Genomic DNA, 25,663 nt, shown 5'->3' on the forward strand with positions numbered 1-25,663 from the left:
TTGTTTCCTCATTATTATATTGGCCTTGGGTTGATGCTCGACCGGCATCTTATGGGTGTAATTTCTATGCTCTTCCTCAATTCTGATAGCAATCATAAAATCATCCAGAGACAGTCTCCATTTTTTATGTTTGAGTATCATGCCAAAATTTTTGCAAGATTTTGAAAATTTGTCCACTATGGATATAACCAGAAACTTCTCAGGAAGTTTCATCTCAGCACAACCAGAGCATGCCCAAGGTTAAACTCGTGAGTCTATTCAGCTACAGACCTGTCCTCAACCATTTGATACCTCGTGAACTTGAAAACAGAAAACTTTTCGAGTTATTGCTCTTCAGTATTATATTTTCGTCCAACTCATCCCACAGAGACTTAACAATATAAGTGTCGGAACAATAGAAGTCAAATAGCGTATTTGATAGAGCTGACAAAATCACTCCTCGGCATATTTGATCCCTCTCTGTCCACTGTGCTAACTCCGCAGTTCTGGGATTGGTATTAGTAGGTTCAAGTCTGGTCACCTGAATCACTAAAGTCCTTTCATCGTTGATTAAATTTTCATTCGTTGTTGCCAGCGTTTGAAAAACTAGCCGGAAAACTTACCGACAGACTGGTTAAGTCGACTTTTGGTGTTATCAGAATTGCAACAAAAATTGATTTGGCTTTTTTAATAACTTGGAAAATTGAAAGTGACACTCAAATATTTAACAAAAAATGGAGTGCTCAAAACAACAATTGACAAATTCTTTAAGATTTGAGTTTAAGTTTCGGAACAAACTTTTGAGTATTCGATCAAGGTGTTCAATATAGTGCTACACTAAAAGAACTGCAATCGTATTATCTTGGGAGGAATTACGTTGTATTACACTCACCCCCACAACATTTTGTATATTTATCAATTCCTTCACTTTTTCCATCATTCTCTTACGTGAGATAAGTCCCTTTTTTTTATTTTCTCAATCTAATCTATGAATTTCTTGACATAATTTATTAAAACTATAACAGCTTGGACTTTTACTGACAGATATTAAGTGTTTTATGACACTAGTGGAATCAATTCTTCATTGTTTGTAGAACTAGGAACGTTGCCGCCCATACTCTAGCTAAGTCTGCTTCTTGTTGTAAAGAAAGGTGTCTCTCACCCTCCAGACAACATTATTGCAGCATTGAACTCTGACTTACCTTAATATTTCATCCTTCATCCATTAAAAAAACAAGTATCTTTATTAAAGTTACACCCCATGAATAATTTAGATAAAGGACAATTTACTTCATTTTCAAAACACATATCATAATTTGGTAGTTTTTTTATAGGAGGCTTTTTCGCTCATTTCTCATATCACATGGTGAATGGCATTTTTCCCATCACAAGAAATCATTAGCTAACCAAAACAGGCCCAAAATGCATGAACTAAGACCACATTCTACCCGATCAGGAGGAGCAGCACTTTAAGTTATGATTCACTTATCAGGCATTGTCAGCATCAATACATAAGCGGTTGTGGAATTTTGTTTCATTCTATGAATTGAGAAAATTAATACCTGAAGGAGGGTACACTTTCAAATAATAAACACACAAAACAGCAACAAGAACCAAACATATGAGCAAGCGAATGCCAGAAATTGCTCCTTAGCAGGCAACAAATTAGCATGATCTGAATCGACAGTAGGAAAAGTGGACCTACAAAGACTAAGAAAGCTACAGAAAATGTAAAGTAAAAAAAAACTACAGAAAAACTCTACCAAGGATGGAAAGCGAAGGCCGTCCTATAGTCAGATTTCAGCATTTGCAGACCGAGTGTGTTGCTGAGATCCCCAGATATGTATTGCAGGAAATGTGATCTTAATTAGGGAGCATTTTTATGGAGTTTGGCCAACCCATATTTGAATACATTTGCATATTCTGCATTGGCTGCCCAGCATTTGTGTAAGGTCCGGAGCCATGATCAAGAGGACTAGTACCATCATTCTCCTCAGCCGACTCACTTGAAGCACCTGGGGAAGGAGGGCCAGCCCCTGTCCCTGTGACTGAACCACCAAAGTTCAGCATATTTGAAGGTGAAGCAGAAGGTGCATTTTTTGATTTTTTGCCTTCTGCAGTGAAGCTTCCTACCACAACCTGGAAGCGGAAGATGTGATTTAGATGGTGATTTCTGATGGACAGAAACAATAGCAGAAGCTCCAGATAGACAGTGGTAAGGATGCATAATAACCAGTACCTGAACAGGTGATGCTGCTTTAAGTATTCCTGCAACTCCACCACCCAATACTCTACCATCTGACCCAGCCAAGGACACACTCAGACCACCGGTTCGACTGCGGCTGCCATTATTCTCTGACAGCAGGAAGGAACCGGACAAGGAGATAATCTCAAAACGGCCCTGCAAATCAGTAATGTGAACTGTTATGCATGTGCCAGAAGAACAAGAAAAAGGTACAAACTAAAACATCTCCATTAATGGTCAATGTGAATGGTTTTGGTCCAGATTTAATCTTGCTATTGAACTATACTCTGTAAAATTATAAGAAGAAGTATCCATTTAGGCGTTGTTCTTATACTAGCAACTGTAATTAACTCCCAATACAGAATCAAGCTAAAGTTAGCTATGTATGTAAGTATGCCTTAAAGCAACAAGAAACTGAGATTTCACACATGCATCTTTGAAGCTACTTAGGCCCGGACAAGCAGATGATCTCAAAATGGCCCTGCAAATCGATAATGTGAACCCTATGCATGTGCTAGAAGTACAAGAAAAAGGCATAAACTAAAACATCTCCGGTAATGGTCAACGTGAATGGTTTTGACCCAGATTTATTCTTGCTATTGAACTATACTCTGTAAAATTATAAGAGAAGCATCCATTTAGGCATTGTTCTTATACTAGCAACGGTAATTGACTCCCAATACAGAATCGAGCTAAAGTTAGCTATGTATCTAAGTATGCCTTAAAGCATCAAGGAACTGAGATTTCAAACATGCATCTTTAAAGCTAATTAGCCCCCCAAGGGACACCCCAATGGTTTAGAGTCCAACATCTCATACTTAAGGTATTGGTTTTAACCCGATTGGGTGCGTCTGTGAGTGGGTGGCAGTGTGTGTTTAATGTGAAAAGGGAGAATAAAAAACTCCAAAGTAATTATGCCGTAGAAAGCATTTCTCCTAATACGTTATAAATTCCAAATCTTCCAAATTCTTGGACTAATGTTTCCCTTCAACGCCAGAGAACATCTTCAGAGAAAACAAATCACATAGCTACAATTGTTACTGCAACAAACAAATAGTTAGTTGGTTGTCATTTCAGTGTCCAGGTAAAATGTTAAAAAGAATTCAAAAACCTTCTCATTGTCATCTATGTTGCATAATTTGCAATAGGCTATACAGGAACCATCTTTCATATGGATGTAAATACGTGTTGAGCAGCAAAGAAACATTTATCATGAACTTCCTGTGCTCGAAACGGACAAGGCGTTCAGAGGACAGGTGACAATTAATACTCTTGGCTCCAGCAGCTAATGACATTTTGGTATGGTGGCAGTAAGTTAACCATACATCTAGAAACAAGGAATGTCTAGAGGAAAGTACTTGTAAATAATGTCTGACCATGCTCAAAGACGAGGACATAGATACTTTCGGACCTTCAATAAGAATAATGTTAAAGAAAAAATTTTCTCCAGAAGTTTATAAAGGTAATTGCTAACTCAATTATGAGACGGATTAATATATTCCATTTGTGTTTTTGCAACCCTCTTTTGCATATTCATTTCCAAATGACTATTTCTCCCACAGAAAAATGTAGTGAAATTTAATTTGCTATGCTTTTTATTTCCGTCACTAAAATCCCAGATCAAAACACAGCATAGTTTCCAGATCAAAGCAATACATATTATGCACACAATAAATGATGTCTGAGACTTCTGTTAGTGTTATCTACACTGACAAAGCTCTCCCTATAGCTTACAAGCACAAAGAACCAAGGCAACAATGATTCAAACATCTTTTTATAGCAGCATCTCACTTCAATATGAAAATTTTCACTCTTAGGCACTGACAGGAGAAGATCGGTAACAGGGGCAAGCTGCTCAAAAATTACCCCTTGGAAGGTTATGAAGGTTACATTTTGTTGCGAGATTCCAAATCTGGAGGATAAAAAAAGGAAATCACTGGGCTAGAAGCATCAGGCAGAGTAGTGCTAGAAGCTGATGAACAGTTAGTGAAACTAGCGATATCTGGGGCTGTTTGGCCAAATTATGTATTAGGAGATGATATACTCCATGTTGATCCAGTGGGTGCAGAAAATACCCGTATAGAGGCTTACGAAAAAAATAAGAACCAAGAAAAGAAAGAAGTCCATAAGTAAGGGGTGAGGAATCCTAGCAAGGTGATTATTTATACAGCAACCTAAAAGCAATTCTTTTCGTAACCAAACACATCGTAAGTTGATAACAGTTTACAGACACTCATTATCAGATAACTGGAAGAAAATTGACTTCCAAAGCAGAAAGTGGGTCCACTATGAACTTATCATCATTCTATACTGCCATATAGCTCATCAGCAAAATATATAAAGGAATCAATAGAATGGGACCCGAGAACCCACACCAGAAGACCTTTCCTAATTTGCTTAACAGCAGCATCACATGGTCAAAAACAGTGCTTTAAGAGGTGAGCTGATGGCAACGCATGTGCCCCGTGAAATCTTCCTACTTAACACATTAAATATTAAAAGAAATGCAAAAAAATTAAAAATAAGCTTAAAAGGTTAGGAAACTAGAAGAAAGAACATAATAGAAGATAGAGATCAAGAAGGCATTACATAGAATGAATAAGAGGGAAAGGATATTAATAGCTCCCAAGGTAATAATTATTAATTTGAAAGTTGCTGAATAATTTCTACCATAAGACACATAAAGATGTTTTTCAAAAATTAAATGGTCCAGAGAATTTGTATTTTAAATGGGTTGTTGATCTAAATTTTTGGGTATCTTGACATCCCAAAACAAATTGACACTTTGCACTTCATGCATAACCGGGGGCCATTTCTTCAAGGTTGTTTATGACTGCCCAGCTTGCCGCGAGTGGCCTTTAAAACACTGGTGAAAAGCTCTCTGAAATGCAGGACACTTTAGCGCATCCTCATGAGCTCTCCTAGTATGGTTTTTGTGGCGGATTGATAACATAACTTATGCATGCGCCAGTTCATTGGTTATTGGGTATTTGGGTGGAACAATGTCTTCTTAAACAATAAAGATTTATTTAGTCAGTTCATGGATCTGCTTTCTGAAGCAGATGGTGAAAGTATGTGGAAAAGCAAATACAAATGGAGAAAAGCTGCCTCTGAAGCTCAGTTTAGTGTACAATCAACTTTAGCTGAATCCATAAGTATTCCGAGATTTTCTTATTTTGCAAGTGGCAGAAAATTGTCAGGATGTCTTCTTATTTTAGGTCAAGTCATGCCATTGTTATGTTACTCACTGTGCTAGTTCCTTACACAGTTAACTGCTTCCCCAAAAATAATTTGGATTCCCTTGTTTTAGGATCTTCGTAATATATTTAAACCTTGATATAATCTCCTAATAAACGGATTGGAGGACTTTACAGAGATGTTGAAGCTATTTTTCCCTTACTCAAACCTAGGCCCTAGTTGTAAAAGGTATTCGGTATACATGAGAATACATACAAAAACTTGAAAAGCATGTCCAATGCTGCCCCTTCATGGAAAATGGATGCACAATCGCAGCTGAATATACGGAATGGTAAAAATGATTTGATGATAAGAGGATTCTACAGCCCTTATAGAGGCAGAAAACACATATAAATGTTTGGTTTTATACATGCCTTAGGTTTATGAGTAGTGGTTTTAAATAAAAGAACGAAAGAATTTGCTACTGATTTCAGAGGCCAAATTACCTCAAGCAAATGAGCTCAAAAAGAATGGATGTTATTTGAATTACATCAGAAGGTAGATAAAACAAAAGAGAAATCGGTTGACTCTGAAAATGCTATCAGCTCAAACTTTGAATTAAAAAAGGTTTAGAATGATGCCAAACCACAAGAGTTTCATGATGATCTCCATCATTTTAGTAATGCTCGACATGCAATTGCAGCACTAGAGAGTCATGATGCTCAGAAATTTCAGCACATATTATGATGCCAAACCAGAAGAGTTGCCAAATCCTAACTGAAGGCATGGCATCATGGAACTAGATAAACAAACAATTTTTCAGCTAAGACTATTGTAGAGTCTCAGGATCTTTTACCCAATAAAAGACCCAAATGATAGTTGCTACAAAACAACTTCAGATGTTATTCTAGAATCGACGACGCCTGAAACTGAAACACCGCATTTTAAAAACTAGAGTAACCAATAATTGAAAATATAAAGGAACATGTATTTTTCCACCTAACCACCATAAATTCACCCCAAATATTGCTGTAAATGGACATACCAATTTTTGTTTCCTGTGCTACATGCCTGATATGTCAGCCAGAGATATCATTTAAGAGAACTATGACATTTCAAAAATCCCAAACCGAGGAAGAGGGAGTAAAGAGCTCTTAAGAGGTCATTAGAGAAAGATGCATTATATGGGCCAAAGCACCTCAATAATATCTAATGTGCCATATCTTCAAAGACTTGGTAGGCATAATCTAACCAGTTTTACCCAAAGAAACCTCACAAAGAGAATATGGAAGGAGTGGCTACTATGCTTAGCTGTATGTAAGCCTGTATTTATTCATAACTCATTGAAACATGAATTGCAAGCATCATTTAGCTTATTGAGCAGATATCCGGATCTATCGGTATCAGATAAAGGCACTCTTGATAAAGAAAGAAAATTATTGATGGACCATCAATAAATCTAAGCAAGTCATAGCAATACAATTTATTCAGTAGCACACACCTCATATGTTACAGTGCCACCTGACATTGCTGGTTGGCGAAGGGTAACATTACAGATGGCACCATTAGCAGATAGAATGCAAACAGTCCGTGGTCCTTGCTGCGAAAAAGCCAGAATCTTCGAAGCTATGTCCTACAAAAGATGAAATCAGCAAAAAGATTAATACAAGATAAAATTCTGAGCCTTTGGTCAATTGTTAAGTTGGCCCCATTGCTTTCCTTTTTTGGTTTTACAGCAACTCAAATTTTCAAGAAAATGCTCCCTTATTTATTTGTTGTTTTTCCTTTTTATGAGAGTATTGGTTCCATATGGCAGTGACTGGCATCCTAGTGGTACAGCATCACCAAGAACTTAAAGGCCTTCCTCCACTATAGATGGACTAAGATCAGCTTGAAAATGAAGTCCAGTTTGGTAACTTCTAAGCACAAAAAAACATATACTAACCAACCAACTCTGAACCACGAACTAGACCTGAATAGCAATTCAAACGAGTGTGAACAAGGTCAGGTTGGCTAGGAAAGGCTTGCCGAAGGTTATCTACAGAACTATCCCTAATACTTGAATACAAGGAAAATAAAGAAAGTTAATAGCATTCACTTATTTGCCTAACCCAACTAACCCTCATACTAGAATATGAAGTGACATAAACAAAGTCAATATTTCTGAAAGCCAATAACTTCCTACTTTTTGATCTTATACTACTTTGAGTTTGGGAGAAAGTAGTCTAGAGATCGAATGCTGTTCAGCATAAAGGACACAAATGCCCGCTTCATGTTAAAACATAAGCATACTCATTAAACTTCCAAAGTCCAATTAATGTTTTATTTATCCATTCTATACAGCTGAAGTATATCTTGTTTTGGTCTCAGAGTGCATAATCATAAGTTTTTCTATTCCCTTCTTAGGATATCAGAGAACAAGACTAATTTACCTGAAATGTACTTTTCGCACCAAGACTACCCACTTCAAGTAATAATATGACACTACAAACGCTTAACCACAAGGCATAATTTTTTCAACTCTTCAATTTATTGCCAAGTCAAAGGGAAGCAATAATATTACAACAGAGGGAGGGAGTATAATATCAAACTTCCAGGAAATAATTAAGAAGTGTGACTTTGTATTGGTCTCTCAATTGCTGTAATTTAAAAGTGATTTTCTGGTTTGATATAAATTAGATATTTTCAATCTTTTAAAGATCAAAATAAGATTTCTAATCAGATTTTCTATATAAGGTGGGAGTGCTTTGCCGAAAAAGGTTTCAATTTTCTATCATATGATTGTAGGACTCTTCTACATGCAATGAGAAATTGTTATGTTCACAATTGGTCCTCATCTTCTACCATTTTTCTTTCAATGCTTCGTTTGACAATTGCTTTTATTCTTTCTTACTGCATTAATAGATATCTCGAGTGGCCTGAGTACAACTAGTTACATACGGTAGTGGCTAACTCCTAATTTGACTTCTCATTTCAATATTAATGATATTCATCCTTTTGGATCTCCATTTGGGAGACATGAAGCAAGAGAGTAAGTAGAACACTAGACATCAAGATTCAAATTGCACGAAACCAACTTTTCACAGCAATACATGATTCCTACAGCCCTTTGACAGCTCTATAGTAAACCAGTAAACAAGTATCAACTTAACTGAGCCATATGCCATACTAAACGACATTTGGATGCATGGGTTGATTTTACTCTTAAATGACATTCAGCTGCATGCGTTGAGTAAAAGCAAAGGTCACACTAAATACAGGATCTGCTACAAAAATCCCAAATAACTACAGCACAAATGGCAAATGGAGGATTTGGAGTACAAGTGAAAACAAGTTTCCACATCCAATACTAGAGAATTCACTTTTTACTATCCCTAATTCTTCCGAAGCCCAGTGCGACACGTTTTTTCTTTCCACTAACTGCCATGCACTAAGTTACTAACCATGTGCTATATCTACCTCAGAGCTTCTATTGCAATACTGACACTACAAGAAGAACAAGCCAGGACAAAAATAGAACTGATTGTCCTGTCTTACAAGGAGAACAACAGGGACAAGTATACCACTACTTGACCTTGCCTAACACACCATTGTTTTTGCAAATAAAGTGATATCTAACCTTGATTGTTAGAGATACATTATTCAAACTGAAAGCAAAAATTCTAAGCTCAGGATCATGATCTCTCACTTGTCAATAAATATTTCATGTTCTTCAACTTCATTTTCTTTATTGACCGACGTAGGTAGATAACATAAATAAAAATTCACAACCATTAGTAAAAAGATCAGTGACTTAAAAATCGTTTCTAGAGGCACAAAAACCTGAAAACGCCATCATAATGAGAACTAACTACTCATTCAGTAAATTTTACCAAAAAAATCACGTCGCTTCACCAAGTTCTATCAAACAAACCTGTGAACTCCCTCCATTAGGAGGCACCAGAATGTATAGTTCCTTGCTTGCTTATGAATTGACAGATATCACAATACTCATAGACAATAAGGTTATTAACTTCAAACATCTTCCAAAATATACTCATGACTGATAATTCTATTCAAGCTATAACTTCCATGTAACATATCAACCTCTCCCATTGACACAAGCAATAAGCATCTTATCTTTGCAAGTCAGGCTATGAGAGGAAATTGCCAAATCACTTCGAAAATTCAGCAAAACAGAATGTGCTCCACATAATGATTACATAGGAGAAAGCAAGCAATTGGAGTGGAACATCTTAATAATATAACCAAATTTAGGTATCAGCTAACCAGCATTGGCAATTTACCTCTCCTGAATTTACCGTAATTACATGAGGTGTAAACCCAACTCCCGGCGTCCCTGCCCACCAAACAAGGAACATCAGATCGCACCCCCATAAGATATGTACATATATGATAAGCACATCATATGATTAGTGGATAAGATTAAGACCTAATGCATCCAACTGTTTTTTCCCAGAACCAGGAGGCCTTCCACGGTTGCGTTTGGCGGGGGTTTCAGACGATGGGGTGCCACCACCCCCACCAGAATCCGTGTGGCCAACAGCAGACGCAATCTGGGTAACTGGGGCAGGGGACAGACCCAGACCAATGCTGTTATCAGGTGAGTACTTTCTGGGCCGGCCCCTTTTCTTTCTGGTCGGCTCAATGTTGAACCAACCGCCACCACTGCCAGAAGGTGACCCATCGGAATACTGATGATCTAGCGGCTTCGGGGCAGGGGCGGCCGCGGCGGGGGCCGCCATGGAGTTGAACGGGAAGCGGGGGTTTTGTTGGTGCATCATGGCGGTGTTAGAGGTAGCGGAGGAGGTGGGGGCGACAGAACTGTTACTGTTGGGTAGTGGGTACGAGTTGTTAGACGGAAGTTGATGGGTTTGAGTGTGTGGAACCAGTAGGACGCCATGGTGTGATGAGGGCGGTGGTTGAGGCTGGTGAGGGTGATGATGATGGTGATGGTGATGGTGGTGGAGGTGATGGTGGGGTGGCGGAGCGGAGGAATCTTGGGAATCCATTGGAGAAAGATGTGACGAAGAGAATCTTAAGTTAATACTAAAGTTTAATAAATTCGAACATTGAGAATGGAGGGTTGATACGGAATCTAAATTTAGAGTGAGTTCCAAGCGTGGGGAGATGAAAAGAAAAACTGGACAGTGGGCAGTGGGCAATGGGCAGGTGAAGAGTCGGGCGATCAGGGAAAGAAGGGGGAGGGGGTTTTGAATTAGGGTTTTTATATTTTTCTTTTTATTTGGGATTGGGATTGGAATGGCCCCAAATGAAGTTATATGGGAGATTCATTACCCACGGTCTACCTCAATGAGTTTGTATATTCAAGCGGCTAAAATCCATTATATCCTTATGTATTGGTTGAGATGTGATAAAGCAAAAATGTAAATGAATTTAATTAAGATCGACATGTAATTAATAAAATTAGTGAAAAGTGTAAGAATACGTGATAATATATTTAGAAATAGTTTAGAAAGTAAAAAATGTGTCTTGAGAGTGAGAAGGGAGTCTAGAGAGTGAGATGAGTGTCTAGAGAATGAAAAAGGCATCCCCATATAGACGAGTAAACTTGTATTTATAAAGGGAGTGCCCCTATCTGCAGGGGGTGTATCCCACTCCCGAGATGCCTGAGGAAGTTGGTTAAGATGGTTGGGATAAAGGATAGGTCGTCCTTATCCGCAATTGGATGTGTATTAGTAGGAGTTCTCTTTGTCTAAAGAGACCCCTGCGAGGAGTCCCAACCATCAGGGGAGTCTTCCTTGCAAGGTTGATGTGATTCGAGGTGGTTGCTGACACCTAAGCCAACTGGATGCTATGGTGGAGTGTGGGCTGCCATGTGTGGATTTTTTGGGTCGAATATTTTGTCAGACTTTAATCATAATCCAAGTCAGGGATGTCTTGGGCCTTCTTCATTTTTTCTGGGCTTCTTGGGGTGTCTAGGCCTACCTAGTTTGACTGTGGACTTGGGATATTCTTGGTCTCCTGGAAGTGTTATGGGCGTGGTATGTCTTGGGCTTTCTGGAGGGCACCATGGGCCTTCCGTTTCCTTCTTCTTTTTAGGCCGTTTGGACTTCTTTGGGCCAACTTATTTTTATGTACATCACCTTTAATTGATTAAAACGCCCCTGTGTTTAAAGTTAATATGATCAATTTACTTATTTTTATTTTTTTTTTGCATTTTAATCCATTCTAAAAATAAATAAATGATGCTACTAAATATATTTATTTAAATCTCAAAATACAAAAAAATATAATTTTTTTATAAATTTATAATTTAAATTGGAAAAATTAAATTAGAATCACAATACAAAAATTAATATACTAAATTTATTTTTCAAATTTAAGTATCAATATCAATTTAAATGTTAATCAATTATAAATCATTGTATAATTTAAATTATTACATATTTAAAATATATATAAATAAATTACATTACTTATTATAAATAACATTTAAATTTAAATAAATATTAAAATTATTTAAAATAAAAAATTTGAACTCTCTTTTAATTATTTCTAAGTTTGAAAATTTTTAAAATCAATATTTTATTTTTTATTTTTTTTAAAACTGTTGTCGCCCAAATCAGCCCTAGACGACCGTCACGTCGCCCAGGGCAGAGCTAGGTGACTGCGATCGTCACCCAAATTTATCTTAGACAACGGTCGCATCGCCACTGCAGAACTGGGCAATTGGCCTAGATCTGGGTGTGACCACATTCACAAAGGATTTGTACAACCACGACGGTGGCAATTTCTGAGTTGGGTGGGAGGTTGGTGATGGGGGAGAGGTTAATTTTATCAATTTTCTTAATTATATATAAATATATATTTAAAATTAATTTAAACCCTTATTTTTTTTATAAATTTATGATTTAACGATTCACATGAATTGATTACATCCTACGGCTTTGATATATCTAAAAAAAGATCGAACTATCATTATAATAAAAATCAATATATAATATATACGGATATAATGGCCACTTTGTAAAAGAATTAACTGCGCCTATGTTTGAGAATATATAGGGTGCTTTTAACCTACTTTTAAAATATAGGGGTTCTTAGCTAAGATTTCAAAATACATGGAGTTTTTGTGATATTCGACCTATTAAAACTAAGTTCGAGCTTGACCCATCAATTCAATCAAAATACGTGGCGAATTTGAGTTCAAGCTTGAGCACATCCTGCGCTCAACCTCAAACACTTGAATTTAAAACTTATAGATAACAACTTTAATAAATAAATTTTTATTTTAAAATCACAGGCGAAGGCAAGCCCTATCAAGCCTTAACGACCGAAAAAGCTTGAACTTAGCCTAGTGCTATCAACTTATCAATCCCCTAGACCTTTATTATTAAAAGAAAAAAAAGAAAAGAAAAACTAATCTTAATTTGTCTACAAAGCAATTGTTTCCACTTTCGTATTGTTATATACTCTCTTTTCACTTAGAAGTTAGAAGCACATCTTTGCTGCTGCCCAAATGCAAATTGACATAAATAGCTCCTGTCCGAGAAGCTTCACATGCTAATGTACTAGACCTTTTTTTCAGGATTAAGTGCTAACAGGCAAGCCCAATTTTTCGGTGTTCAAAAATAAAATCCAAGTGTTCAAAAATATAAAACAAAATAAAAAAGAACACAACATTGAATACGACAGACATGTTTTGGAAACATGTCAAACACATTTTGGAAACATTTTTTTTAGATGTAAAATATACTTATTTTATGTTTTATCTTTATATCTTTTATATTGCATATTTTAATTTTATTAAAGATTGAGAATATATATATAATAAAAACTATACTATATGTAGCCGTGTGAGCACCAGTCTTGTCCTAATGTTTTTATATTTTCCGTGTGGTTGTAGTCGTGTAGCATCATATCTGTATCACCGTTTCCATGTCCATGTTTCATAACCTGGTATTCATTTTCTCATTCCATTACATTCTGATCTTTCAATTCTCACAATTTTAAGTTTAGAGTTTTTCCAATATGATGGGCCTAAGTGCGAATGGATGAAAAAACATGGACCTATTTACTTTGCAAAGAGAGATGAAAAAGGGAATGAAATCAGCCAAGAAACACCAAAATAATAAAGCCACCAGCACCATAGCAAAGAAGAGAAACATTGAAATCAATATACTACGTTTTTGCCACAAACAATGGAACCACAACGGGCGACACAGATGCAGATATCCCGCAGTTACAATAATCCAAGAAAATCTTCAACTCCCAGAAAATACATTGATTTTACACAATCTGAAAATCAGCGATGAGCGGATTGCGGCAATGTAATAGAAAAGAATGTAATAATGCTCATACTGCAGCCCTAATCAGAGCCCTACTCTATACAACAAAATCTGAACACGAATGTCAAAACTAATGGTGTCTACTGATAGCATGCCATGAACAACGTTGACCTTAAATCATATTTTGTACGTTCTTTCTATCAGCAAATAAACCTTTTTACCTTGGAGAGTACATCATGCAGAAGGAGAAGCTGCATCGAGTTGGGGCCAAATGGGGTTGTGTAGATGGAAGATTGGAAGACAATTACTTGTGTTTCATGTTCTCCATACACAGGCCATTCATAAAACTTCATCACTCTTTTTATTTATTTCAGCACCTAATTTCATATGAACCGGCTTTTGTAATGTAACGAACCCATTCGACGGTGTTGTATCCACTCTTTTCCCATACCTACAATAATCACAATTACTGTAGTCCCAGAATAAATTGTAAAAAAGCGCCAAGATATCATAAGGAGAATGTCAAATACCTTGAGGAAACGAACACGCAATCCAGATGCTGTAAACATAGGAACCTGCCGCACACATGACTTTGATTATGAGACAGCATAAGAAATAGAAAGTGTCTACATTAACAAAAAATCATTTTCAATTGTATTAAATCTACAAGCTCTTGCAAAACTAAGGCCAGGTCTTTGTAATATATTTCATCATATCTGTGTGGTTTGTCTAATGGTTGTGCCTTATATAGGGTTTTATCATATGATTTACCTATATAATATCTTTCATCACTCGCACCACCTCTTTTGTTTTCGAAAGGTTAATCGAATTTAGGAAAATAGAATAATGCCTAATTCTTCTTCCTCCCTTCACACAGGGCCTTTTTCTCTTTCTATCTCTTTTCCTCAACTTACATTCTCTCTCCTCCTCCTCTCTTATCTCAGTCTCCAGGAGTCACTCTCTTTTATTGTTTCTTAACTATTTGTCACAGTGTTTCCCTTCTTATTTTACTTCTTTTTCTTTTTCCTTCATCAACCCTGCACCCCCATTTCCACCTGGCAAAATAATGTCAGCTGCTCTCTCTAAGGCAGGAGCCTACACACCCTCTACAGCTTCCACCGTCACACCACCACCTCAAACTACTACCTGTCTCCCGACAGAGCAATCAAATTTTCTGTTTTCAGCTCATCAATCCAAACCCAGAGAATAAAGAAAGAAAAGGTGGATCTGAAATCTGGAACCTGGTCTTTTCCAGTTTGTCTGAGTTGCAGTATCTGGCAGTTTTTGCCAGTCCACCAGGGTCCATAAGCGTGACCATTTGACAGGTCGCACCAATGGATCCGGTCCAATTCCAGGAACGCTATGCATAACATGCCCACCCATGCACAGATAATTACATCTAAATACCAACTAACATGGTTATGCATCAGTTCATTCCCACGCCTTTGACATCAGCGAGTTAGTGATGACACTATATATCTTTCTTTTAAAGAAACATCCGTAAAAATTGACTTTGTTAGTGGATTGAATGCTTGCAATTTTAGCAAATAATATGTGATTAAGTTACCGCTACCTATATTAAAAACAAGACCACAAATATGAAATAAACCTCAAGGTCCAACAATAATTTTATTTTGTCTACTCTTTTTGTTTTTTTCTTTTCTATCCATTATTTTATGCTCTAAACAACCCCGGCGTACAATTATTCCTTGAGTTAAATTCGCATACAAGCTTCTACATCTTATTGTCTTTTACATCTTAATTATTACCACAGGCCCACAAGCTATTAGTGATCTGTTGCTGATTATTCCTGGAAACTCCCATGAGAGAAGCTCCATACACAAGCCAAATTCCTGATCTTCCCATAAACTTCCCTTCCTAAACCACCAAAACCATCCATTCATAACTATGCAAGCTTTAACAATTCAAAATATATTCTTCAATCTAAGAAGACTCCAGCTGTGGCAGGAAATCAACTGAAGTCTAGAAAAGTTGACAACAGCACAAAACCTTATTAAAGGATAACTATAGGATGATAATTAAATGACCTTACACATGTCCCTTATGTCTTGATTATGGAACTTTCAGATTATATGTTGAAGATAATGCAATGCTAGCAAATTGAACTATTATTATCAAAAAGAAAATCAGTTGCTTAGTTACCTGAAATTCCATCTGAATTGGAGGCCGAGTCCAAGACTTTTTTTCCGTAATTGTGGATATTAGCTCTACTTCAGCACTCAACGTTGGCTCAGTTTGCCCAGGAAATTTTCTAATCCTGCAAAGAACACATGCCCATGATCAAGCTTAATAATATAAATCAGGAGCAGCTTAACTAGATGCTTCTAGGCTTGTAAATAACAAAATATTTACACAAATGCTCCTTGTTAAGAGGGTGTAATGACAATGACAATTGGCAAACTCTTATATATAGCTATCAACTACCAAACAACATTTGAAAAAACAGTCTACAGACCATTCAATAAACCAATTTCTCTAATAAAGAAACGAGAAAGTTCATTACACCCTGATTAAAGATAAAACCCAAACCTAACTATTATTTCCCTTCTAAGTGAGTATCCTAAGAATGAAATAGTGACCATGTTTGTCAGTACCGTTGGCAGCAAACATTTTAAACCAGAACATGCTCATCCAAATGTGAAAAACCATTCATATCTGAAACTCTCATGCCCCTTGAGAAAATTCAACCCACATGATTCGTCTTAATATTTTGTTAGGCAAGTCTTATGGCTCTAATTTGTCCTCATCAATTATAATCACTTGATCAGTCTGGTAACACGCAATGACTCCACGTATTAGTAGGAACCTGTATCGTGGGTAGATATTATTGGTTTCAACTAAGAGGGAAAATGCTAGCTAATTCAAATATTGATTGCAGAAGTGTTGTGAACCCCATAGTGGATATTAGCATCGAGGAGCTTTGTGCAAAAATATTAGAACTTCTGGTAATAGTAACTTACATATAGAATATAAGAAAAACGAAACAAAGTTCAGGTACAGAAATCCCCAAAAAATTGCCATGGAACCAATAACACAACTTCACATAAATTTTTCTTTTCATCATGAAGTAAAATTTAGACAATTTTAGTTAATAAAATATAATCTAAATACATCTTACTTCATTAATTAAAAGCAGTATTTTATTATTAATTTTTAAAACTGTTTCTGCTTTTCCTTTTTTCTCTCTTTTCTCTGTTTTCTACTTCTCCATCTCCTTCTTCCTTCCTCCCATTTCAACTAACCTCACTCATTTGCAAACCCATCACCTCTTTGCCACCCGCTCTTGCCCATTCCACTCCTTCACCCCCAAACGCCCTCCAAAACTTCCCTACTGTGTGCTTTCTGTAGGTGTGTATGTATTTTGGAATATGGTGCATGTATGCATGTGTAGTGTGTTATTGTCTAAATCTGTATCTTCATGTGTGTTTTTTGTTGTGTATCTATGCATATGGGTATGTCAGATGTGTGTGTATTTATGTGTGTCATCTCCACACGAACATAGATGTGTATAGGTGTTTTTCTGTTTATTTGTGTGTATCTTTTCTGCGTATGCTTGTGTAGGGATACATTTTTATCTGTGATATATAAGAGTGTGTGTGCGGGTGTACTCGTGTTTCTGCTATATACATATGCATGCTTGAATACAGTATGTACACATAAGTGGTTTTGTTTCTAGGCGTTGTATATGCATATATATATATATATATAAAAGAAAATATATAGGAGAGAAACTAGACATATTTTGGACAGAATTTAAAGGTGGGAAAAGTTTTGCATTTGAAAATCTTAAAATAATGGTTAAAATTGTCTACACACTTCTTTTCCCTTTTTATAAATTTCTTTTCATACTTTTTGCTGCTACAAAAGGAGGGGTAATAAGTCATTTACCACTTTCAGCCCATTCTTTTGACTAAATGGTTTCAGTGTAATTATTCAAAGTGAATGTTTCTGTATTTAACTATTGTGCAGGGGGGTTATGAACATAATTATCCCTTGTTTTTATTTAATTATTTAGTCCCTCCTATAATGATCAACACGTCATCTGTACATGTAAGACCCTGCATGTACACACACTGACACTTACTGCACTTGATAGCTCATTTACTCACATCTCATTTTGCCAGGTAAAGGAGAGGTAGGATAGTAAATAAAACTCATAAATAAGGAACAACAAGACAGAATATAGAAGTGGCTTACACAAAACACCATGTATATGATCATGGAGCAGAGGTGTTAATTAGTTTTTTGGATTTTTACTCAAACTGATGGTTAGTTGGGTTTAGAAAGGAATGTCATATTCTTTTTAATTGGATATCTTATTGTTTGGGCTACTAGAGTTCTGAGACATCTCATGATTAGAATAGAAAACAGGTGAAACAGGATGTGGTGGCAGATGGTAAGTGAGCTGGGTGAAACAAAATGAACAGACGTTCTGCTGAAACAAAAGTGTAGATGCTCATGCTACAGTTGCAGAAATAAAAACTTACTTCCAAACCAAGCAGTCAATAGAAGGATTGTACTTCGCTCGGCCTGATGTAACCTGAAAACTTGTTTTAGCTGTTTGCTTTGGTACTGGAATCTTGACAACCACTCCAAGCGCAAACATTTTTGCCCCAAAAACACTCTTCACCTAAGATGAAGAATGAGGTTTCACCATGTGGTTAGTTATTTAAAACAATAAGAAAATCAAACTTAGATGACTAACCTTTACATTCACTTCCATACGTGTTCGACCCAATTCCTTGATAGTTGGCAAAACCCGAAATGGAAGATTAACTCCCTCAGTTATACGATACCTATATGAAAGCATTAACACTTGTAACAAAATAAATTTAAAGGAAAATCTATATGTTCCAAGCCGCATGAAAATATTTAAGGAATAAGATTATAAATGAAAAAGCAGGAAGACAGAACTTTTTACAAGGGGAAATATGACCCTAACTGTCCAATTTCTGTTTATCACTCTCAAAGATTGTAGACTACGTAATTGAGGAAATGAAGCCGCAGTAGTGCTAAGTAAAACCTGGAGTAGACACAACAAATATGCTTTCTTAGAGATCCAGAAAATTTCCAGAAACAAGGGGCTTCCCCTAGAATACCTTTTAAGATTTTTTTAGTGCACTTGGATTTTTTTTTTTTGCCAAGAGTTTCCTACTTAGGGCCTCTTGCAAACTGTAAAAAAAGGATACCATCAGTTTTTATCTTGTTTTCTCGTAATATGCTTAAATTAAAAAGATCCTTCATGAAACAGATTTTGAAATCTGGCTGGGCATAAGAGCTTCTCATATGACAATGGTTATGAAAGAATGTCAAATTGAAAATAAGAGAATTGTAATTACTAATCCATCCAGCACTAACATACAGTCCATTTTGTTCGCAAGTTTGAATTGAAAAAATCAGCTTACTTCATCAATTCAAATTCACCATCTGGAGGAACAAAACTGACGGTCTTTTCTGAATTGAATCTTGTAAGGTTTACACATTGATGGAAAGTGACATCATCAAGCTCAATTGTTTTTCCACTGCAAAGAAACATACACAAAAAAGCCATTTTCAAGGGAAGGAAAATGCTGAACCAACTGCAGGAAGCAAGAAACGTGATTCTCGAATAAAAGTAAATGCAGCATGATGTTAGAAAGCAGGTATTAAACCATAGCCAAACAAAATTATATCATAGGGAATTAAATAGCATGAATGAAGGGGAACATGGCAAGAACTCAATGTCTATTAAGATGAATGAAAGTCATCACTTTTAACTGTTGCATAAACAAAATGCTAGTTCAATTATTTGACAACATGCAAGCCTATAAAGTGTCCAAGATATCTTCTAATTTTAGACTCTATGGTGAAATAGCATCCGCCACCCACAAAATCATGTTTTCTAACTGATTTATCCTGGAATAATCTTTTTAGGAGGTATCAGGTACCATTTTAATTCTTCTGCCAAATCCTTCTATTGTTAAGTAATGCTGATACCATTCAATGTGTTTCAATTCTTCCGAAGAAGAGATGTTTGATGCTTCTGAGATCATTATACCACTTCCAATTTGGAGTGTGCTTTTGACGATCTCAGGTTATGAACCGCAAAAGTTATTTCTTTGCAATCCCACTAATTTTAATTAAGTGTAATGATAATTTCAGATCTCAATATTTCTCAGAACTCTTAAGCCTAGGATTCGCCTTAAAAGTTGTCACAAAAACGCTTGGAAATCATAAATTAATCTCAAACGACACCTGCCTTCTAGAGAATCTAAAAAATTACCACTACATTACAGCAAGCAACTTAGTTATTTAAATCATATATCTAATATCTGGTAAATGAAGCACAGGTAAACTTATCAGGAAGAACAAAGTACATAAAGGTAGAATTTAAATAGTTATTTTGGATTATGCATAACAGAACAACAGAGTGTTCATAACCTTAATTACGAACTAGCTATACTATAAATCATCTACAAATGGGTAAGTGTACATACAACCATGAAACCATAAGGAAGCTAAAGAAACATGCAGTTTTCTAACCTGATTCTATCCAATTAACTAATAACTCGAAGACATTAGCTATTTCATGCCCATGACTCAGGCTCTTGACATTTCACATTCCAGAATAAGGTTACTTGAGATCTGTCCTCATAGCTCGCAATTGCATTAAGCCAAAAATATATAATTAACCAAACCAAACTCAGGTATTCTTTTCAATTAGAAGTAAAAAGAGATATTCATATGCTGTCATAAACACGTCATTTCAATAAATTTACATTTTTTAACCAGCCAGTTTAGAGTTGTAAGTTGATGGATATAATAGACATGAATTTAGCAGATAATATAAAGCTACCTCTTAGCTGGACGGGATTTAAGCTGTGACTCTTTCTCAAGTCCAATTTTATCATTCAATCCCAACTTCAAATCAGGCATTCCAGAAAGGAAACACTTCATAAGAATCTTCCCAGTGACATCGCAACGTAGAACACTACCTGTAAAGCCCAAATGGATAATAGGTACCAACCAATGAAATGATTCAAAAGTACAAACATTGTAAATTGCTCCACAAAAAGTGAAAGGAAAACAAGAAAATACACTAATGAAAAAATTTCACAGACAGTGGATCAGTTCACCTTTTGAAGACATAAGAAGATTGACACTTTCCACAATATCAAGAAAAACCTGTCAAGGAACCGAAGTTAATCAGCTTAACAACAATAATGAAACCGTTAGAAAGTAGTGGGCAATTTAAAGAGGTTACCTCATTTTTCTTATAGACAAGACCTTCCCTTCGCCAGCCAACAGCACCGGTCACTTGTAAAGTCGCATTTGGAACTGGTTTGTCAGCAGCCTGTTTGGTTATTCACATATGGAAAAATCAGGATTACCCACCCATACGAATATATAAAATGTTTGATCTATTAAATATGCAATTTTCATGATCATAATACATCTATGAGAAAACTGTGCAACTGAATCTCTAACCTTAGATGAAAATGGAGAGCGTACACCTTCTTGAGTTATGTAAAGCTTCAAAATTTCGGGAGAAAGATTTTGAGGGTACCCAAAATCCATGATTTCTGCAATCAAAATGCAAAAATCAGAACTTTCATCCAGCCATTCAGTTAGCCTGGCAGTATATGAAGAGTAGTGAAAGTATCGCGAAGTGCCTGTAAACACTTATCAAGCAACAAATATACTTGTTCACCACACAGTAACATTTGCCACTACAGTAACCAACCTTGAGCAATTGAATTCCAGTTTACACCCATTGAGTATATATCGGCAATGAAAAGTTTGTACCAAATGATGGTAAATCAATCAAAATACAAACAAAAGATGCGCAGGAGCCAAGAACTCCTGTTTTGGATTTTAAGCTAAACCACATTAAATAGCTTCTGAGCTATGAACAATACAGATACCCCGCACCAAAAATCTCCATAGCTAACCTATGGCTGGATCTGCGGCGATTAAATAATGGGCACACTTTTATTTCTTCCCTATAAGAAGCGCAGGGAGGAGTTATTGTACTTTAGACCATCTTCACGGAGATATGAATCTGAGCAAATTATTTTATCAGAAGCCACATTTGCCAGTTATGTGCTAATTTGATTATTTCCATGAAAAAAGAACTTTTATAACAGAAAAAACTTTGTTAATGGAAAAAAAATCTCCAGCCGGCATACCATCTAACAGTTCATATATCAAAACGAAATTATTGCGGATAGCATCCTCATCGAAAGCCCCGCCAAAGTAAGATTTAAATAGCGTGACTGCCTGCATAGGAAGCAGATGAACAAGTCAAAGCAGATTAAAAGTGAACGTCTGGAAAAGAAATTTAAATGTATTCACAGCTATCAGAGCCACAATATTGAGCTAAAATACATCCTTCAAAGTATAGGAACCAAAACTATGATCATCTATCCAAAAGTAGAAGTAAGAGCTCGGATTAATAAATTACTCCAAATTTTTAAGGTCATTGAAACTAAGAAATGAGAATGATGATCTTTAAACTACGAGATGTTCTTGGTGATCCATTACCTATACCCAGCAGAAATTCGCTAAATTCTTCAATTACAAAATGTTTCTTGAATGAGACAATCCCCCAAAAGAAAATCAGAAATCTACTCTAGTTCATAAAGGAAAGCATACAGTTCAAAATCATCTTAGGATGAGATACCTCAACAACAAACTTGAATGCACAAGCAACATTTGCGTTGCTGCTTACAACAATCACGATGTAAACATTGCTAATTCTCATGTAAAAGAAAGAGCAGCCCCCAATCTGCCGCACAGGACAAGTGCCAAGTTCCTTTGTTTGCATTATATGCACTCGGAAAGCATCCACCATGTTGCCTCTGATTAGTTTCATAATATAAACATATAAGAATGTGCAGTTTTATTCCAAATAAAATTAATTTGTTCCAGTAAATGCAATCATCAAGTCGCATATCAAACTGAATAAGACAATCAACACAGCTCAAGAAACAAATTAAGCACTAACCTCTAGAAAATGGCAGCAACGACATTCAAAAGAGATCAGCATAAGGTTTTCAAATAAGATTACAGAGCTGAGGCTTAAAAAGGAACTAGAAGCAAAAAACATCAATTTAGTAGTGATATATAAGCAGCTAAATGGAGCAAAGTTATAAGCTGCAGAAGCCTAAAATGAATAAAATCTCGATAATAATAGTCCAATTTGCACTTGTATATCAGTTGCAGGAGTCAGCTAGCTGGCAAGAAGAATATATGCCAGTGGGCCAATCAATTTTGTTTGAAGGAGACCAGCTTCATTTCAACCTTTAATGGTGCTTAACTCCTAGGAAAAGGTGAGTGTGGGTATCAGAACCAATCATCCTTTAATGATGTATACTTAAGAAGATTTCCAATGAATTTGATGAGGATGAGGACCCTTCTAGCCATATTATCGTATGTCAGGGTGCCTAGAAGCAGTACTTATCACCAATGAGATAGTGATGTTTGAGCATCGCTAATACATGGTCTGGTCAACAAGATACTTCCGCTTCTTTCCAAAATTATGAATGTTTAAGACATTATACTAATAAATAGTGCTTACTATCATGGTTAATTCGGTTGTACTTGTTTAGTTAATCGTTTCATCATGGGTAGTTACGAGATCATAATCACTACTAAATTTGGTTTTTAATCATAAAACAAAAGAAGTTGTAGGCACATTAATTCTGCTACCTTTTGACTACTATTGACGATAAAGTTCCGGATTCTGAGTTCCAACTAATTTGCATTAAGGTATTTTGAGCATGTAACCGTAACTTGCATCTCACGCAATTTTTCTGAATATAAAACCTGCTCTAAAGATATAGGAAGCTGTTACTTTGAATGTTGATGTAAAGATGTTGTAAGTGCTAGTTGTGGTGCCTATTATGCTCATGGCAAAACACTACAACTGCACATTGTGTTCAGAAATCAGATGGAGGTCTTAAAAGGCTATACATCACATTTGCGCATGTGGGTGACTTTTCTTTAAAAGGTTGAACAATGGCTAACTCACCAATGAGAGTAATCAAGTTGATTGTTCTTCAGCAGATTTGCACACAAAATCAGTATCATAATATTACCTTGATATTAAGAATAACCTGCACTATTGATTTCTTATACTTCCGTTAATGACCCATTTTTCATGAAGTGCATGTTTGAGACTCCTCTATTGGCTATGTAACTCAACTTTATTTTCACAAGTTCACTAGAAAAGAGTATAGGAACAAACTACAAGAAGTCAACACAATATGAAACTTTGTCTTGAGTATTCCTGGTTTCCTGCTTGATATAGATAATTAAACTCTTCTGATGAACCGTATTTTTTTAGTTCACCATGTTGTTAGAGGAAGATAACTTGTTATACCTAATTGAAACGTTATACTGCTAGCCTGTACTATGGAGTATGATAAATACATAAATGTGAATGCTTTTTGTTATATTTTTATCCATGTCCAAAATTGAAATCAGCCTACTTGGTGTGGGTTTGATCAATGGTAGTAGAGCTCCAAGTCGTAAATTGGTTGGACATGTCTTCAGTCAGGTATATTATAGAAAGAAGATGGAGTTGAAACTTATAGAGTTTGACGCTACTTATGTTACATGAACAACTATGATTGATTCACTATCTAAAGATTTCTAATCTATTAATGGCTATAAACGACTAGGTCAAGAGTGGAAATCCCCAAGTTTACTTCATAACTTCACCACTTCAAATAGAGGAGGTAGGTACTTTTAGTTTATTAATGGAGATAACTAGATATTTTCTCCTCCAAATTGACTGCATAACGACTGGGAGAATGCGAATCATGTTTCGTGGAAGAATCAAGGGGATTAATTTCATGATTAAGTCTTTTAATGGAACTATTAACGAGAAGGAAATAGGACATCCCCAGCAGCACATTTACTGCCTTAAGTGCCAAGAAGAATGTATTTTGAGTCAGCTCATGCAAGCAATCAAATCTTGATACATTGAGAGCTCAGATGGAAGAATTATGTCCTTGCTATTAGTTCAGACATCTAGTCCTGTCTATGATATGTTCTTACTGAAGAACACAAACATCAGTCTTTTTTAATCAAAATGACAGTCATCTCATAGAAACAAAGGGTCATCATCTTTCTTTCCCTGAATTTCACCTTGAACAGCTGAATCAAGCCCTTAAACACCAAATTCTTTCTATCATAATAATTTTCTTTCACAGAACACAACCTCGAATTCAAAATCCATTTCTTTTACCACGCATTGTTTAACGACAGAACATCACAACTTAGCTTGGTTCCTAGCCTTCACCAATATCTTGCTCTATTCCTCTCACATCTTCAACTACATTTTCCCAAAACAGAAAAGAAAACACGAGAAACCGCAAAACTTAACCATCGTACTAAACGAACTTCATATATACGCACCACTACTGCTCAATTCAACCTTGAAACAAACATTATATCACCGAAAACAATTCAAACAGAAATGCATGTACAAATGCTTTAACATAAAGCAACGGGGACGGACTAACCCGACATCATCACGATAGAGACGATTAATGAGGACATCGCCGCGAAGATTGAGGAAGTAAATAGCGGAAGCTGCCACGGGCATGGCTACGATCTCGAGACCCCCGATCCACTCAGATGAACAGGAGATCTGGTTCCCTCAAATCCCCACTCGATTGATTAGGATCCAGAAGTGAATTCAAATGCGTTCTTGGGTCAGCGAATGCTTTTCACCTACAGCTGCCATCAGGTATCCTATATTCCTACAGGGAACGGAGGAAAAGCGTGTTCCAGAACACGTGCACTTCGAAAACGTTGAAATGTCTAAAAAGCACCCTATGTTTGGTTTTGTGATTAGAGGGCCAAAGTACAAAATCTTATCATAATGTTTGGTTTTGTTTTTAACTTGTTTTTTAGTATTTTGTGTAGATCGAGAGAGAAAAATAAAGATAAATAAAAATAAGTTAGAGATAGTATGTATGTTTGGATTTGTTTTTGGAGA

The 25,663-nt window shown here is 36.2% G+C and overlaps 2 protein-coding genes across 2 annotated transcripts; both read right to left on the reverse strand.

Moving 5' to 3' along the window:
* Positions 1-1,601: 1,601 nt before the first annotated feature.
* Positions 1,602-10,651, reverse strand: LOC105155949 (AT-hook motif nuclear-localized protein 8). Its single transcript, XM_011071938.3, has 5 exons — positions 9,834-10,651; positions 9,688-9,740; positions 6,903-7,034; positions 2,219-2,380; positions 1,602-2,118 (listed from the first exon to the last, which is right to left on the reverse strand). Exons 1-5 carry the CDS (start codon positions 10,411-10,413, stop codon positions 1,843-1,845), a joined length of 1,203 nt encoding a protein of 400 aa, XP_011070240.3. The 5' UTR covers positions 10,414-10,651; the 3' UTR covers positions 1,602-1,842.
* Positions 10,652-13,514: 2,863 nt separating this feature from the next.
* On the reverse strand, positions 13,515-25,441 carry LOC105155950 (AP-2 complex subunit mu). Its single transcript, XM_011071939.3, has 13 exons — positions 25,185-25,441; positions 22,337-22,514; positions 21,843-21,933; positions 21,142-21,236; positions 20,918-21,007; positions 20,790-20,838; positions 20,510-20,648; positions 19,080-19,196; positions 18,380-18,470; positions 18,162-18,304; positions 15,817-15,931; positions 14,184-14,228; positions 13,515-14,104 (listed from the first exon to the last, which is right to left on the reverse strand). The coding sequence occupies exons 1-13, from the start codon at positions 25,265-25,267 to the stop codon at positions 14,024-14,026; spliced, it is 1,317 nt and encodes a 438-aa protein (XP_011070241.1). The 5' UTR covers positions 25,268-25,441; the 3' UTR covers positions 13,515-14,023.
* Positions 25,442-25,663: the final 222 nt, after the last annotated feature.

This window comes from Sesamum indicum, linkage group LG2, assembly GCF_026168435.1.
Source record: "Sesamum indicum cultivar Baizhima isolate 11 linkage group LG2, ASM2616843v1, whole genome shotgun sequence".
In the NCBI taxonomy this organism is placed as follows: Eukaryota; Viridiplantae; Streptophyta; class Magnoliopsida; order Lamiales; family Pedaliaceae; genus Sesamum; species Sesamum indicum.

Coding starts and splice junctions, on each gene's coding strand:
- LOC105155949 (XM_011071938.3), bottom strand. CDS start 10,413: ATGGATTCCCAAGATTCCTCCGCTCCGCCACCCCACCATCACCTCCAC. Junction 9,741..9,833: donor AAAACAGTTGGATGCATTAG/GTCTTAATCTTA, acceptor TTTGGTGGGCAG/GGACGCCGGGAGTTGGGTTT. Junction 7,035..9,687: donor TTACGGTAAATTCAGGAGAG/GTAAATTGCCAA, acceptor CATCTTTTGTAG/GACATAGCTTCGAAGATTCT.
- LOC105155950 (XM_011071939.3), bottom strand. CDS start 25,267: ATGCCCGTGGCAGCTTCCGCTATTTACTTCCTCAATCTTCGCGGCGAT. Junction 22,515..25,184: donor CTCTATCGTGATGATGTCGG/GTTAGTCCGTCC, acceptor GAAACTAATCAG/AGGCAACATGGTGGATGCTT. Junction 21,008..21,141: donor GCTCTCCATTTTCATCTAAG/GTTAGAGATTCA, acceptor ATAACCAAACAG/GCTGCTGACAAACCAGTTCC.